This window comes from Malaclemys terrapin, chromosome 2 (assembly GCF_027887155.1).
Source record: "Malaclemys terrapin pileata isolate rMalTer1 chromosome 2, rMalTer1.hap1, whole genome shotgun sequence".
NCBI classification, from domain to species: Eukaryota; Metazoa; Chordata; order Testudines; family Emydidae; genus Malaclemys; species Malaclemys terrapin.
The window spans coordinates 91,236,030-91,254,440 of record NC_071506.1 but is presented as its reverse complement, the minus strand read 5'-3'; the positions used below and the strand labels follow the sequence as shown (position 1 = coordinate 91,254,440).

The window sequence follows — 18,411 nt, the reverse complement described above, 5'->3', positions numbered from 1 at the left end:
TACGATGGTTATAATGCGGATCAATACAACTGGGAGCCTGACAGCAAGACCTGAAGGTTTTATAAGACTGTGGCAAATACTGTATTCATCATGTAGCACTCCTACTGCTATGAGACAGTCCATTTATAGCTGGTTTGGGGTAGCAATCCATAGACAAAGATATTAAACCACAAACCGAATGTCATATGATAAAACAAATATAATTATAATTAAACGCAGATTAATTAAATTACAGTTTCCAGAGAGGGCTTGAATCAATGGGTAGAACAGGAGCAGAGGCTCAGAGATTTGGAGCACTTCGAAAAAACTCTCAGTTTCAGGGGAACTGCCTCTGTACTCCCCTCCTCCATGGTCCACTCCAGGAGTGCCCAATCAGGTCTCTGGTATCCAGCCATCACCTGTCTCTGGGCAGGGACACTTGTCCCATACCCTTCTGATTGGGGGTTTTTAAGCATGCACAGCTCCCTGCTAGCCACTGTGATATCCCCAGCCAGTCTGTGCGTGGCACTTTCTCCCCAAGCGCTATGAACAGGCTATTGCCAGCAGTATCTGTTACCATGGAGCTGTGATAACTCCCCTCTCCGTCCCCTGGAGTGGCAAACAATCCCTGAACCCACAGTGATATATAAACTTAGTACAATATGGGCTCCAAAACTATTGCATGTGGTTACAATATCTGTCACATTGAGGAACTACCTTATTTTTTTCAGTTGCATCCCTGAATCGAAGTGGTACGACAGGAATTGAAATGCTGGCGGTTAACATACTGAGGGAGCCAGAGAAAAAGGAAAATTGGTAGTAAATTAGTAATAGGTTTGTTGTTTGTCAATAAGCATATACTCAAGATTTAAATAATCAAGTCATTTGAACGCATGACCAGATATACACGACATACAGCAGCAAATATATCACTCCATTGGCTCCTCCTCTATTTCAGAACAGAAATCAAAGTCCTGGTCCCTATGTACAAAGCCCTTAATGGGATGAGACCTGGCTGCCTCATCTTCCACAGGAAGAGAGAGAAAAAACAAGGTTTAGGTTGACAGGCTCTGAGCAGCAGAGCATTCTAAGCACCCACAATCCAGCAATGAAACTCAGTTGGAAGATCTCAGACTCCAACAAGCCTGAGTTCAGATCAAAATGCGGGATACAACTTTTCCCCAGGAATAATGTTAAATAAAAAGCTCACCACGTAATACCTGTGCCTTGAAACCTGGAAGGCAGAGAACAGTCCATGTTTTGGGGGATTTTTATTCTTTACAATTTTGTTTGACTCTTCAACACCAAGTTGAAAGGCACCTTAAAATACCATTGATGGGCACATTTCAAGCTATCTTGTTAAGACTTGTCTCACAAAGATGGATGATTTTCATAGGATCACTTCAGCTGATCTCTTTTGAACCATCTAGTCTATCTCCCCCTCACTGCCACCTTTCTCCATCTCATGACAAGATTGATTTAATTTTAATCAATGGACAAATGGGATCCATGTTTTTCAGGACAAATTAACTGTATCCTGTAAATTACTTTTTTATTCAACCTTTTTAACTCTGGGGTTTTGGGAATATAGTATTTACTATACTGGGTCAGACCATAGGTCCGTCAATCCTGGTATCATCCATTCTCCAAGGTTCCCTAATAATCAGGAATCGGAACCAAACCAGAAACAATCCGTTTCCTAGGACAGTCATTAATTGTGGGAGGAAAAAAAAGTGGATATGTTTGGTTGAGCAAAGGCAGCCATAGTGGATCAGTTTGATGTTACCCTCTTTCACTTTTGTAGCTCCCTTGATTTGAGGAGAAAAAATTCATCAGGAGACAAATGTTATTTCATGATTTTTAATAATTTTGTGCTATGGTTTGACCAGAGCATATTAAGAACAAGCATAAAATCTGTATTTAAAACTAACAACAGCACTTAGAGCAACATCTTTTCTTTAAAAGTATTGCAATAACAGACCTTAGGTCTAAAAACTAGGACATCACCATTTGCTCAATTAAAAGAGGCAGATACACAACAGATTAAATCTTCTTCTCCTGTATATAAACTGGGAGTTATGTTGGAAAATAAGCAACAGGTTGATTGTGTTAAAGGAAAATAAAAAAGTCTTTAAAGTAAGCCAGGTTTGTCACAGCTTCACATAAACAGCTACCGAGAAGTTCCAATACAGTTGTAAAAAGACTTTTTCTTTTAATAGGCCTGTTTTTACAACAATAAAATTTAAATGAAGGATTAAATATTGTGGATAGTGCTGTACATATTTTGGAATAACTTGAAACAAAATGGACAAAAAGCCAGACAGACGTGTTGAAAATGTGATCCTGAAAGCCACAAAATCATACAGCAATAAAGCATATTAGGCTGTAAAATAATAACAAGCAATAAACAACAAAAATGGTCAAAGCTCTGAAAACAGGCATTAATCTGATGATAAATGCTAGGTATAATAGCTTGATCAATGTACACACCATCATGAAACACTCTGACACAGAGGCACTAGACAGTTGGGAACCACAAAAGACAAATTTCTTGGCAATGCTTAGCAAGCCATTGTACTGCGAGTAAAGAAATGGTTGTTTTGTTAAAGGATATTAAGCTGAATGAGTTTTGTGTTTTATTTTTGCTGTCCAGCAGTAAGATGCCTTGGGCTCTCATAACTTCGGATCATAGTTCTTTTTAAATCATGGATGCCTGCTGTGCGTTGTAGTAAATGGGAAGTGTGAACACAGAGCTATGGTTACACTTCACAGACTTTCTAATCTTTTCACTGCAGCTTCAAAGGAGATTAGTTACTTTTAAAGGAGACATCATCTTGTTTGGTCCACTCAATATGCAAGGTTTGCTATTGTAAATCATACTCTAGACTCCCCCCGCACAAGGTTTACTTTGTAAATGTTCTTCGTAGTCAAGGTTTTTTCCCAGACACAGACGTTTTACTGCAGTGCAAATAGAAATGTGGAAATGGCCAGCAAGACCTATTTGCAAAACTTTGTGCCTGATAAACAATGAACAAGTTAACAAACGACAATCATAAAGTATGCAGATTCAGATATGTTACCTGCTCACTGGATAGCACAGCACAATACTTCCACAAGGAAGGGATGGACAGAGCTACTTGCAAGGGCATGAGGAGGAACTGGTCACAAAATCTACACAGTTCTTTAAAGCAAAACAAAACAACCGTGATCACTAGTCAGGTACAGGACTGCTGTGATGGTTTCTTTAAAAGAGATTTAGAGACAAATGGATAGCTGAAGTTTCAGGTCAATAGAGAGAGAAGCCACGATAGGCCAATAAAAGGACAAAGTAAATTCTTGAGTGTTATGGACCTGATCCAAAGCCCATTGAACTCAATGGGAGTCTTACCATTGTCTTCAGCTGGCTTTAGATGAGGCCCCCTGAGTTTTAGTGTAGCATTTAGCTAGATATCTGAAAACCAACAAAAACGCCACCTCAAACATATTCCAACACATTGCTATGTTATGCTTGTGGTTAAAGCCTGACAAGTATAAAAAAGTAGCCATTCGTTAGTGGATTATTCAGTCTTTGACAGTTAACTTTTATATCATCTACCATCCCGGGCTATTTAAAACAAGCAGTTTAGAAAAATAAGTTCACTATCTGCAATTCTAAACTCAAACTTTGTGTTTGTTTTCCTGAGGTATTCGCTTTACCTAACAAGCCACGCCAAGAGTGCACACGGACAACCAAAAGTGCGGAAAGACTGGAGGAGCAAACTGTCAAGAAGGCCTTGCCACGTACAACAAAGCCCCGGACAAACTGCAAACGGCTTTTCTTGCTCATCAGCCTTAAAAATAAACTGGCTCCCACCCCATCCTCAAAATCGAAAGATTAGGCCTTGTCTACATGAAAAAAGATTTGCTAAACAGATATAACCATACCAGCAAACCCTCCAAGGGTAGACGAAGGTTATGCTGGCAAAAGCTTATATCAATTTCCTGAATGACAAAACGTATACTAGCAAAAGGACTTTTATGCCTGTATAACTGGGTCTACACTTGGGCTTTTGTTGGTATAAAATTTCATAAAAATAAAATAAGTCACACGCCGAACAGACATCATTATTCTTATAAAAGTTTTAAGTGTAGACCTGACCTGGCCTTACACCACTGCTCACTGGGCTTGGACGGATTTAGGCCTTGTCTATACTCAGTATTAGCCCCAGTTCCGCTATCACTGGTCCAGCAGTGCTGCAAACCCCAGTGTGAACAAGGAAAGTTGAATATTGAACCACTTCAATATGCTCCCATTTCAATCGGGGTAAGATCAAACCGCATAAATTACAGCTTTACACGGCAGCTACACAGATTGCTGAATCCTGAATGCAGACAAAGCCTTCAGAGTATAGAATGGGAGGGCTGTGTATCAGATATAAGTGCAACAAAAGGACTGTTTTTGTTTTTGAAAAACTCTGTTGGCCTACTTTTGACTTTTGCAGGATCGGTTTTGATCCAGGTCTCAATTTATCCAAGGCCCATACAGTGTCATAGGGTTTGGATAAAGAGGTTCTACGGTTTTAGCCCATCTTTAGGTAAATAAGGTAACTGAGGGTATAAATAAAATATCTGCTGGAGAAGAAGTAGCTAATACTGGTTCAACTCAGCAACAACAAGGTGATAACAAAGGGAAGCATCTAGCTGCAAAGTTAAAGCTGTGAAGGTTTGTTTGTTTTGTTTTTCTTTTTCCTTAAAGTGACACACACAAAAAGAATGATCTTCATCGCAAAGATGCATCAAACAACCAGTTGCTATATACAAGCTGGTCAAAAGTGATTTGTTCAAACTCTTCTTTTCCCTTATGATATTATATTGATATTTAATAGGAAAATAAAATACATAGACTTTTTGTCATTTGTATGCATACATTTGCAAATTTTCTTACAAAAGAGGACCAAGCACATAGGTAGGCATTCACAAATTCAATGCCCTTTTTTGTGTTAAAATTGGTATCATCTATACATTATCTTACAGTATTAACAATGTATTTTTTTGTTTGTTTGTTCTACCCATTGGGTAGGATATGTGCATAATATATTCAAGTTATATACAGCACCTTACAAATAAAACTCAGAAGAAGAGACAGACAACTGAAGAAGCACCATTTTAAGTGAGGCACAACAAAGGTGGGAGCATAGGACTTGAGCCAAAGTCCACTGAAATCAATGGGAGTCTTTCCATTGACTTCAATGAGCTTCGGATCTGGCCCCTAGAGTGCAAGCGGATTCCTATCTGCTCAGACCTGAACATGAGGCCCCTTAGTTGCTTACAAACTACTAACATGCAAACCTCCTCCAAATTATATCTAATATATATGTATATATTTATTTATTATTACCCCTACCACAGCAGACAGACAAGCACAAACGGAGGAGAGAAAGGATGAAGAAAAAGACAGCTTTGTCACCCACGAGATCCGAACACATACCACGTGGTATCAGAAAACTCACATACCAAACCATTTAAAGCAGCGGCAGCAGCAATATAGCAAAGAAATGAGCCACAGTCATCCCTGGCAGTAAATCACATACAGGGCGGGGTTTCTTTTTGTTTGTTTCTCTCTGTTTTAAACACAAAAAGGTAAAATATTTTAGCATTAAAGCAATACTAGCTTTGCTTGTATTTATTCTAAAGATGTAACACAGAATATGCCAAGGCAGAAGTACAGCCAGAAGGAGAGTTTTTGACATTTTCAGTACAAACCAAGCTCGACCTTCCCTGCTTTGCTTTGAGAGCAGAGAAATGTAGAATGAATGATTACAAATGAGGTGTTAGTGGCCTTTAAATGTATTAAAGCAAAATATTTGTTGCTGATTTACAAAGCATGAATCGACTTCTAAATTTTGCATTGGTGCTATTTACCATCTGGACAAAGCACTTCGTCTATACTGAGCCTTGCCTACACGTGGAAGGGTTTGCTGGTATAACTAGACCTATATACTGGCAAATCCCCGGTGGTGGAGATGCAGCTTATATCGGCAAAAGATCTTTGACCAGTTCCCCAAATGGAGTACACTAGACTAGCAAAAGGACTTTTGTGCCATTGGTTTAACTGCATTTACATTAGGGCTTTTGCTGACATACCGATGTTAATCAAGGAGGTGGGGATCACATCCAGCGCAACACGGCTATGCCAGCAAAACTGCTAAGTGCAAACCAGGCCTGAGCCAACATTCTTAGGTGGGTCTTGGTCTGGATTTTAAAGTGGGACCCCATAACGAGAAGTGTAAATTGTAATTTAAAAAGGAAACAGCCAATAAAGATAAATTAAAATGAAACTCTGAAAGTTCAGCTGAAACGATGTAACTCAGACAAATCCCCACAAGGGTTTTTTACACGTGAAATGCTGCTATAAGGGCCTCTATAGATGTTAAGCAATTCTATGACAGTACCTCCTTGGGGGTGGGGGTGGGGGGAAAACAAAAGTGACACATTTGGGGTTAGTTTCGGGGCATGTACACAACGGGAAAGGCCAACCATATTTCACAAGATTCTTATAACAGCCCTTAAAGGAAACAAAAATAATCTAAAGCAAAGCTTCATCTGAATCAACTCTCAAACATGGGTCCCTTGTTAGTACCACCTAGGTTTATTAGGCCTGGTCTACACTAACCCCCCAGTTCGAACTAAGGTACGCAACTTCAACTACGTGAATAACGTAGCTGAAGTCAACGTACCTTAGTTCGAACCTACCGCGGTCCAGACGCGGCAGGCAGGCTCCCCCATCGACTCCGCATACTCCTCGCGCCGAGCAGGATTACCGGAGTCGACAGGGAGCACTTCTGGGTTCGATTTATCGCATCCAGACAAGACGCGATAAATCGAACCCAGAAGTTCCATTGCCTGCTGCCGAACCAGCACGTAAGTATAGACAAGCCCTTAGAGACAATGTGCTTCTGTAGTTTTAAAAATCTGTTTCACTGCAGGACCGCAGTACAAGTGGTCTCCTGCAGGGCAGTTCCCAATATATGAGGACTGCTTTCAAATGCATCCTAATGAGGAGAGCTGTTGGATGGAAGATGCACCAGTGCCCCATGTCAGAGTTGGGAACCTGGGCAACTGGTTGAAGCAGGGTACCGTACATTATTCAACCGGCGAGGGAAGAGAGCGGGTGCTCCTCACACTTTCAACCTTTTGAGTGGTTACCTGTCACTGCCCAGGCATGTAACAGAGCCATGTTCAACAGCAGGATTCAAAATAGTTTCCTATAGTATGAAAGGGACGTTTTAAACTGGCTTATGACAGAAAATAAACCCACGCAGCATCCCTGGAAGATGGTTATAGAATAATAATTAATATCTGGATAACTAGAACAGATAGAGAGAAGGTGTACATGTCTATGTGGGCAAACACAAACAATGGTCACGTATGGCATGAGTCCAGGGCAGGGCAGCTATGAGAGTTTCTGAAAAACCCCAAATATCCAAATCCCAATTAATCCTTTCAAACACACCAGCAGGTGTTTTGTTTATTCCTCCTGCTTACAAGTTTTTTAAGAACAATTTTAGAGTGTGTGTGTTTTGACTGGTACTATTTTTTTGTATTCCTTGCCTGGAAAGCCAGGTTGCCTTAGTTACCATGAGTGTGCAGGACTCAGAGTCAGAGAAATGTTAGTTATAAAACATTTTTAAAACCTTCAAACATTTCTTACAAATGAAGGTGTCAGTTTTAAGGTTCAGGGCTAGAAATGAATGCTTCCTACAGGAGAACAGTAGAACATTCTTTACTGGGCTAAAGCTTTTTTCCTAGTGAATTGTGCTATTCTTGCAGCAGTGTAATTTCAATTCCTATTTTCACCCAAGCCACAATTATAGGAAAAAATTTAGTGGCAGGCTCTTTTTCATTTGAAGCTAGTACTATTGCGATTTGGAACATCAGAAGTAGCTCCAACTGGGATGGATTAGTGGGCAGAATGAAAATGAGGACAAAGGTGCAAAATAAATGCAATTAATTGCACGGTTCCAATTAATTCCATGGTTGCAGATACAAAAATAAAGGTAGTTATTCTGTTGATCATGACTGCATATATAGAATGTGTGCGTGTTTTCTCACATACAGAGAGTGAACAACAGTGTGGTAAAACGTTATCAGCATGAGTTTGGGTTAGATGCATTGCTCATGAGTGACAAAGCTATGAGTGGGGCGTATGGAAATCATCCCAAACTAATGATGACCAAACCTTCCTATCACATCACTGTATCATGTATTCTCTATATGCCATACACCTTACAGAAATGCTATCTTAAGAATACTTGAGAGAGCTTTTAACATTTTTACTGGGACTATTTTTCATCTCTCATTCATACCTTAAAGTCAGGTGCCTCACATACCAGAAGTCAAACTGCGCCGTGCTCAGAAGGAGCCAGGCAAACCTCTAAAAATAGGCTTGAGAGATTTTTCTGTAATTCCAGGGCTAGAAGTAAGTGATATGTATCCCACTGGGAAGTTTGTAATTCCCTCTTCCTGATAGCATAAAGCTCCCTTTCCTATTCCTGTGAGACCACCAGGCAACACACTCTGAAGATTAGACATTTTTTCTGAATAGAAAAACTGACACCAGTCCAACAGCTGAAACTTGTCCAGCCAGGGCCTAAGTTAGAACAGGGTAATTTTGGGGAGGAATTCTACTTTTGAGGTGGAGAGAAGAGGAGGGAATATCTATTTCTGAAAGATTAAATTTTTTAAAAGTAACAGCTGTTTGAAGTTGCTCAGAAATGTGGAGTGTTTCAGTAAATCTTGAGGAAGATAGGTTATTGGGCAGAGGGCAAGTGAGGCAGTCAGAGGATAAAAACCTGGATAAAAGCCTCTACATATGTGGTATATTTGTGTGTACTTTACATATAACATACATACATGGACACATACACAAACATGTACCATGTATGTTTTACCCATGTGATAATCTGAAGAACATATATCAATTTAATAGTTTAAAAATTACATTTGGGTGGCTAGGACATCGTAGAATATGGTCCTGAGTCTTTTTACAGAGACTCCTCCAGAATTGCTGCATAAAATTTACCTCCCTGGAGAGAATGCCCATTTTTGAGCCTGAACAGACTGACAGTGACTTCTTGTTTGATATCATTTCTTCTTATTTTCTCTTTCAAAATTCAGTTCTAACAGTGCTGGCGTGTTCTCTGTTCTCTATGACCAGAAAGAAAGAAAGAAAGAGCACTCCTTTGTAATATTGTTGGCAGAATCCACCTCAAAGATTACTAACATTCATTAAGATATAATCAGAATGAAGTCTAAAAATCTCTTTTTGCAGAGCTGAGATAATGTGTTACTTCCTCTGCAGTGTTTGTAACCCTAGTTCAAGGAAACCTAACAGACCATTGTGATAGGTGTTTTCTTCTGTATGTGCATGCATCACATCCATCAATGTTAATAGGAGTTACACCAACACACTGGGACACTAGGGTGGAAAGATGGTAAAGAGTTATCCTCAAAGAAGATACATTCCCAAGAGGTGGCTTTGAAGTCAGTAGATGTGGCTTTAATGAGATCTGGAGAGCAGTGGGACAGCTTGTATTCAAACTGGTCCAATGCCAAGGACTGCTCACCTACCCTTCTCCTGGCCCAGTGGTTCCCTGACTGAATGACAATTGATTTCCATTTGTTCTCTGACCTAGATGCCTCAGGGCTGAATAATCCTGATCTAGGCAACAACTCACTTCTGCTCACCTCTAATAGCAACAAAGTCACTGAAGTGACTTAAATTGTGGATACTGCCTCAGGCCTAAACCTGCAGGTCATCTGTAAAATTCTAATTCCAAGATGTATTACTCCCACAAACTATAAAAGGCAAGAGCTATAATCGACAGACAGCTAGTCAGTCATCCCATAAACATCTGTGCTGGGGGCATTAGTAAGGGAAACTGCTAAATTCAGTCTCCTACTTCTCCCTTCAAATATAGCTACATAAATAAAAATGGTTCACTTTGCATTACCAGGGACAATTCAGATCAAGAAACAAGCAGATTCTGATCAGTTATAAATGGGGCTGTCTGTTCAGAATATAGTTATTCCAATATTCATCAAACTAGAATAGTACAAAGTCACCTCACTAAGGAAGTTATCTATACAGAGACCCATAAAATGAACACACACATGCATACACACACGCTGTTTTGGCATTAAAACTCTGCATAGATCAAAGATTCACTTCAGTAATCAATGTTTCAATCAAGCCCTGTAGTAGGTAGAAGTCACACAGAAATCCAACCTCCAGCAATCGGAAGAGGTGCTGTACAGTACAGTACTTTTCTGCAGTGCATTTGATGCACTCGTTGGTTGCTGCTGTTAACAAAGCACTAGGCTTAAGACTGTAGAAAAAGTGAGACCTTACAGTGAAAACTCTACTACACATATATATTAGGAATATTAAAACTAAGACTCTAAAGATTCTTTTTTTCTTTTAAAGTCCATTTCCAAAATGCATTTTAAGTGCATATTGTGCTTTTTCTGTGTGCTCTTGAAGTCACTACCACCATTCTTCAATTGCCTTCCAATTCTTACATTAACTTCGGCAGAGAAGCTAACCATGGAAAGAAAGTAAAAACCTAGGCAACATTCGACAGGCAGACACATATCTTCCAATTACTTTAGTATTACAAAAATTGGGCCAGATCCTACACTCACACACGTGAGTAATCTTTACACATGTGCCTAGTCCCATTGGGCTCAATGGGATTATGTGCATGAGTAAGGGTTTGCAGGATCAGGCCCAGAGGAAAAGGCTAATGGCTTACAGTGAGATTAACCGGGGCTCCCAAGTCACTTCCAATGGCTTTCAAATGCTGCAGAAACCATTGCCAATATCACTAGCACTGTAAAAAGTATCAAATGTGTTGCAGAAACTGCATAGGAGGGGGTATGGTTACTGAAGTCCACTTGCTTAAACAGGATGGATCTCAGTAGAGAATTTAAATAGAAACTGGACAGTAAAATGCGCAAGAAAGAGTCACTTATTTTAACTGCATTCTGGGGGATGGGGACGGGACAGAACCACCTTGCATTTTTAAACAATTTATTGCATAACATCAGGATATGTGACTAAATATATTTCAGGCTACACTGAAGACAAAATCTCTAAAACCTTAAGTATTAACGATACTGCATTGCGAAAAGGAAAAAAAATGACAGTGCTTTGTTAATAATTAATATAAATTAGTATGTTTTGCTTTAAATGAAACAAATGGCCTAAACTGCGTAATAGCTAAAACAACCTAAGTGATGTGAAATGCTGGAATTTCATGTTTGCTTACTTCCATCCAAAAGTCTCCAAGACACTTCATTGATGCACTGTTATTTTAATGCAAATTACTGCAAAGATAATAACATGTTAAGTGTTCCTGTAGTTCCTGATTTATGTAAGTCAATAGGTGTTAGGCTAAATTCAACAATCCTCTTTCAGTGACAAATACCAGATGGGGCAAACTCTCCAGATTACTCCTGGGGTCTAATCATTATTCCACAGGTTTTGAAAAGACAACATATAGAAGAACTTCACGTAAAACAGTTCCCTCAGATATATATTTTTTAAAACATTAAGATAGTGCAACTTTTTAAAACACATTTTTCACAACACAAATTAACTCCTTGCATTCATCTAATTTCTCAACTTTACACCTTGGCACACAAAACAGGAATTTTGATTCATATAAAAAAAATTCCACGCCTTGGGAGAAAAAAGCAAACTGGCCGATTCTTCTCCCGTTTACCTAGCAAAACTTTCTTCTCATTTTCTTCTTTCTGCCATTCAGTTAATATAAAACAGGCTGTACAAGCCTAATTTCTGTGCTAAGTTTCCTTTTAGAATTAAATAATTCAAATAGTTTATTTAAAAAAAATAATATATATTTTCCCCCAAAACACTGCTCATGGCCAAACTGAATGGAAGTTTGTATTATCTCAATCCACTTTGCATGCAATTCCCCTGAAAGGAATCAGAAACAAAGAACTGGTTTGCACGTTTGGTTTTACTAAGTTGTACCACGTGTAACTTAACAACATTGTGCACAGGAATGTGGGGATTTTCCTCCAAATTCCTGTTTGATTCTCTTGTCTTCAGTTCAAGTGCACCTGGGAAAGTAACTTAGACAAGGTTTCCTGGTTTCCTGTCTTTGCCTTTAATAGGGACTATTGTGCTCTCTGAATTGTTCTGCTGAAACTGAAGTCTGCTCCCCCTCTGTGATGAAGGAGGCGCATTGCTGTGCTGGTGATGGAAAAAAGAGGAGCCTGGGTAATTACCCATGACCTCACTGTATGTTGGGGGTGGTCCTTCCATCCTTCCATTACTGCTATAGTTGGTTGCACTTATGCCCGAATTGCTGCTTGGTGGGCATGGGCCCCCGTTGTACATTGAAATGTCTATCAAGTCACTGTCAAAAATGGTTCTGTTGGGTGGTGCCCTGACAGACTCTCGATTGAGTTCCATCTGCTGTTCTGGGTCCCGGAGCTGCAGTGTGCATGGCCCTTGGTATGGTGGTGGCTCTTCTCCATCAGAGAGGGAGATGGTCGGAGGAAGGTCAATCTCATGCTGCATGTAAGGGTAGGTTGGCTGGAAGCGACTGAAACGGTCCCGCTGCATGAATGATGGAGCGGTAAACCTGTCCCTGGACCTTGGGGCATACATGATCTGAAAAGGTAAGAGGGAGCTGTGAATCCACTTCCAAGCATCACCCAGCAAAACATTATGAGTATTAATTATTTATCAAGGGCCAACAAAGAGAAAATGGTCCCTGCCTCAGGGAGCTAACAAGCTAGCTCAGACACAGATTAGACAAGTCAGATGCACACACAGTCACACAGATGCACACACAGTCACACGCAGCTCATGGAGACATTCCCAAGATAGCTTTAATCTAGCTAGTTTGGGCACCAGAGCAACGAAGCTTCGGCAGCACTTGCTTCAGCACAGGCCCATGATAATTACTTGCGCAGCTAGCCTGTGCTGAAGCTCATACTGCTGCAGCTTCACTATTCTGGTACCTGAGATAGCTAGACCAAAGCTAGCTCGGAGATGTCTACACAAGCTGCAATCACACCCTATGATTGCAGTGTGGAGACACACACCCATCAGTGGTGCTGTGAGTTGGAGGTGGGGTAAAAATCCAGAAGAAGTAATTTGTGAATGGCTTTAAAAATGAAGAGTGTATTAATAAAGGGTATTAATCCCCCACCTCTTTGTCAAGTTATAAAAATGTTCACGGGGTGGGGGGGGAGGGAGGAGGGATTCTAGTTCTTTAAACATAAAACATTCCATTGAAAAAGGTCCAAAACATTCCACCATGAGAAAATGTCATCCGTTTCCTTCTACTCAACGCTTATCCAGGGCCCCAATCCCTTGCTCTGGTGCAGAATCCTATTGATTTCATAGAGATCTTGTGTGAACTTACAATTTAAAGACAATGATTTACATTGTCTAGTCAACAGTAGTTGTGGGGCCCCAGGACCTCTCAGGCCTAAAGTTATTAAATTATTGTTTTACTCTTTTGATCTATATTAAAAAAACTTAATTAACCAACTTGTAGGCAAGCCAACCAAACAATGGTTTTTGAGGGAGGGGAAATATATGTTAGAAGCAGTAAAGCAAATCATTAAAGGTTACCAAGAAATTAAGCATTACCTCTGAAGCACCTTGTCGTGACACTGAGCTGTCTGAAGGCCACAAGCACCCTTCCTAGCAGGAGAAAGAAAACAGAAAAATATTAACTTCTTGCATAATTTTTATTTCAACATAAAAGAACTTTTCAGAACAATCAACTTGTACCAGTTGGTTACATTCATCAAAAGAAGCATTGTTAAAAAGTAACCCATCACTTCTTCTACCATGAAAACTGAACTCAGAACTAAGCTAAAAACACAGAAAGCAAACGTAAGTGCAACATTCAAGTTAAACCATCTTTAACATTTGCTTTTTTTCATTTAGTACAAGCTTGCACATTCACCTGTTTTCCTTGAATTTCACATGAGTTTCCTTACCTTTCTTGCAATACTATGGACTACTGCACAAGACTCAAATGGTCCACAACAGAATCTAACGTTCATGATCTTATTGGTTAGTCTCTCTCTCGCTCCACATACACTCTTCCCCCATGAAATAATATTCTGAACCCAGGATCTCTTTGGCCAACTCAAGACTGGAGTGTACAGTTATGACCATTCAGGGTAAGTAAGGTTTCACCCACCAATTTCCATTCCTCAATCCCTTTCCCCAACTATCTCCCTGCTAAGGATTTTCTTTTGTATGCCACTAATGCGTTTTTGACACTTTAGAACATTAAGGGCAGAATGATAGCACGAACAAAAAATAAGAAAATGTCAATAAGAGAAAAGTGCTTAAGGTATATTGTTATTTCATTACATTTTTCTTTTCAGAGCAGCAATAACTACCTTAATGGCTTTATTTTACTTGAAAATATCACAGCTGAAAGGAATATAGCTTTAAGATAAATCCAAAAGGGACAAGAGAAGCTGTAAAGCACAGAAATGCAATCGAAATGTGGCAAAATAAAAATGTTATTTCTAAGAAGTAATTGGCTTTGCTGAAGCATCTCAGTCATGATACCTTTCTTGGAACTAAGTCAAGTTCTGTCATTATACAAATATAAGAAACGCCAGTAAAAGGAAAAAGCCATTTGTCCCTTTTGGGTTTATTGTAAATTTCACCTTCCTGCTTTTTCACCATGCCCCTCAATTCTCCTCTATGTAGAAAAAGCCCGGGAGCTCATTCATTTACATACTCTCTTCTTCAGTTCTATTCCCTGGTACCTTACGGCATGTTTATTCACTTTGCAGCAGCTGTTCTGCCTCAGTTTTCCATTGCTCATTTTTAGCCTTTTCCAATGTGAGAAATGTGTACCTGCTTTCCTAATCCCTACCAGAAAGAAAGAAAGAAAGAAAGAAAGAAAGAAAGAAAGAAAGAAAGAAAGAAAGAAAGAAAGAAAGAAAGAAAGAAAGAAAGAAAGAAAGAAAGAAAGAAAGAAAGAAAGAGCACTGGCACATAGTTTGAATAGTGAGGGGGAACTGTGTCAGGGAGGAATGGGTAAGACAAGGATAGTCTCCTGGGCTTGCACACAGCACTGAGTCAGATTCCTTCTACATCTGAATAAGGGCTTATCTACATGGGAAGTTATACCAGTGTAAGGTAAGGTACGAATTTACACTGGTATAACTATAGTGATTTAACTCCCTGGATGGACATTCGTATTGTAGAATAAGAGTGGCTTTTTCCAGTTTAGTATCAGAGGGGTAGCCGTGTTAGTCTGGATCTGTAAAAAGCAACAGAGAGTCCTGTGGCACCTTTAAGACTAACAGATGTATTGGAGCATAAGCTTTTGTGGGTGAATACCCACTTGCATCCGACGAAGTGGGCATTCACCCACGAAAGCTTATGCTCCAATACATCTGTTAGTCTGAAAGGTGCCACAGGACTTCGTTGCTTTTTCCAGTTTAGCGTATATCATTTTAAACCAAATTGGAAAAGTCCACTCTTATCCAGAATAAGAGTGTTCGTGCAGTGCAGAGAATTATACTAATATAACTTGTAGCAATTTACCTATACCAATATAATTATACTGATATGACTTTCCCATGTAGACAAGGCATAAAGTTAATCACATGGAAGGGGATGCACGGAGAAAGTGAGTAGGATGTTAGTAAATTTCTGCTGCAATCAGCAGCTACTCCATGTGTAAGAACCTCTTGAAGAAGCAGAAAGAGATATGCTGCCCCACAAGAACAATTAGAAACAAATTTCATTACGCTGAAAAAATAAAATGCAAAAAAGGAGGGAAGGTGCCAAAATGGGAAAAGGGGAAGAGAAAAAAGTGAAAAACATAGAAACGAGAATGGGGGAGGGGAGGGAAAAGACAAGAGAGAAATAAATGCATCTGTACCGTCTTCTTTATAATTTTCTTTTATTAGATTTTATATATTAAATGGATATTGTAAGGTTTTGCAAACAAAAATCTTTTGTATTTAATATCAAGCACTAAATGTTTCTCACCCCTCTTATTAAGTACATTTCAGTTTGTTAGGTTCTTGCTCTTACCTATACCTATCCTATCTCATAGAACTGGAAGGGACCTTGAAAGGTCATTGAGTTCAGCCCCCTGCCTTCACTAGCTGGATCAAGTACTGATTTTTGCCCCAGATCCCTAAGTGGCCCCCTCAAGGATTGAACTCACAACCCTGGGTTTAGCAGGCCAATGCTTACAGTTTTGTATTTCACAAAGAGATTTATCAGGCAGGTGACTTTTCAAGGCCATTTTTACATATTTTGTTTCCTGATGCCTCCAAAGTCACCCAGCTTCCTCAGTTTACAGTCAACACATCAACAAATTGGGGGGGAGGGGAAGGAATTTGTTGGAAGAGGTGCAATGGCTTCAATATTTTTTAATTAAACCAAGGTAAATTAGAAGCACAAAATTATGATTAATAAAAGTCAGAGACTACAATGAGGCAAAAACATCTGACTGGCTCCACATTTCAAAAAGGAATATTTCTAGTGAGACTGAAGAAAGACTCCATTTCAACTGATGGACATTCTCAACCAACTGCATTAAATCCTCTGTTGCTTTGGGAACTTCTGAATGATTTTTGTTTCTGTTTTATTGGTGGGGGTTTTGTTAGTTTGCCATTTATCGCAGGGACTGCAGAAATTCTATATTTACTCTGGGTTTGCTTTGATATCATTTAAATAGATTATCCCCCTATCCCACCCCCCACTTGTAAGTTTCAGGGCTGATCTGTCTGAGAGACTCTCTTTTTGTCATGCACTATGAGTGTTTACAATATTACGCAGCAAGTCTGGCAGACAACCAGAATGAGAACCCTGATCTCAGTTCAGTATTGTACTTTCTCATGGCTTATCGTCACTATCCTTGGATGCAGGACCGGTGCAACCCATTAGGCATCCTAGGCGGTCGCCTAGGGCGCTAACATTTGGGGGGCGGCGACCGCGGTGGCCAGATCTTCGGCCGCTTGGTCATCGTCAGTATTTTGGGGGCGGGACCTTCCGCCGCCTCTGTCAGGGGCAGTATTTTGGGGGCGGGACCTTCCGCCGCCTAGGACGGCAAAAAAGCTGGCGGCGCTCCTGCTTGGATGCCAGTGAAAGTTTGGTTCATCGGGTATAACCAACGTTAAGGCTGTTCCCTTCAATGCACATGACATGAGGGCACTGGGATGGACTTGCCTCCATTAGCAAAGAGCGTGGGAGAGAGAAATAGGAGTCTAAATTAGGAGAAGGAACCCAAGCAAAAAGGCCTAAGGCTGGAAACTCCACCATTACCCCAACGTCTAGAGCAATGTTTCCAGTAGAATATATTTTGAAAATGTTATGTTACCATGCTTACAGTAGACAGGCATATCATACATACAGACTATAGTGACCGCTGAGAAGTCAAAGCCCTCCTTTCTTTCTGAAATTAAGGCTACGTCTACACTGTGCACCTTACAACAGCGTGGCTGTGCCGCTGCAGCTGCGCCATTGCATGGTGCGCTGTGTGGCCGCTCTTTGACACCAGGAGAGAGCTCTCCCGGTGACAAAATAAAACCACCCCAATGAGCGGCAGTAGCTTCGGTGCCGGGAAGCCGCTGAAGCGCTGTCCATACTGGCACTTTTCGTCATTAAAACTTTGGTCATTCAGGGGTGTGTTTTTCACACCCCTGAACGACAAAAGTTTTAACAACGGAAGTGCCGTTTAGAGATGGCCTAAGATTACTATTCCTTCCTCCTACCCAAACTGTGCAGCCACACTTTTTGCAGATGAAATTTTTCTGAGTGTAGTTTTTAATTTTGACCCTAGGTGGCAGTAATAGGTTGGAGTTAGAGCCTCAGTTTTCTGACTGGTTTTAGGAATAGCCAACACACACTAGTTTTCTCCACAATCTATTTCTTCTTTGGAGGCACAGACTGTCATATTTCTTAATGATCGCCAACACTTCCCCTTTAGAACATAAGCAAAGCAAAATTGTTGTATGCCCCAATAGAACAAGCAAACATTACAGCAAGATTTCTCTCTCCCTTAGAAATCCTATTTCCTAAGTGAAAGCACAGTGATGGTGTTCTGCACAAGGCTGTGCAATGACAAAGAGACAGGGTACTGGGATGGTAAGGGGAAAATTAATCAGGGAAAGAACTGCATTTATACTTGTCTTCTGACTAGCTATAGCTAGCAGAAATAATGACTATGAATACACTTAAAGCTTTTACATCCTTGGACTTCACTGTAGATTATTGTACAAGCATTCGCTAACCTTCAAGTCGTCCCTTAAGGTGAGTGAATATTATTATCCTCACTTTGCATCTGAAGACTAAGAAATGACTTCCTCAAGGCCTCTCATTGAATCAGTGGCAGATTAGAATCCAGGAGTTCCTTGCTG

The 18,411-nt window shown here is 40.1% G+C and overlaps 1 protein-coding gene across 8 annotated transcripts in view; it reads right to left on the bottom strand.

Annotated features, from left to right (window-relative positions):
- Nucleotides 1-1,823: 1,823 nt before the first annotated feature.
- The window catches only part of LDLRAD4 (low density lipoprotein receptor class A domain containing 4), a 436,744-nt gene continuing 420,156 nt past the window's right edge, over nucleotides 1,824-18,411 (bottom strand). For all 8 annotated transcript variants that reach the window (XM_054017887.1, XM_054017885.1, XM_054017890.1 and 5 more), the window contains 2 exons: nucleotides 13,652-13,705; nucleotides 1,824-12,661 (listed from right to left, as the gene is read on the bottom strand). In XM_054017887.1, coding sequence (XP_053873862.1) covers nucleotides 12,119-12,661; nucleotides 13,652-13,705 — 597 coding nt within the window. In that variant the 3' untranslated portion in view covers nucleotides 1,824-12,118. The remainder of the gene's footprint in view (nucleotides 12,662-13,651; nucleotides 13,706-18,411) is intronic.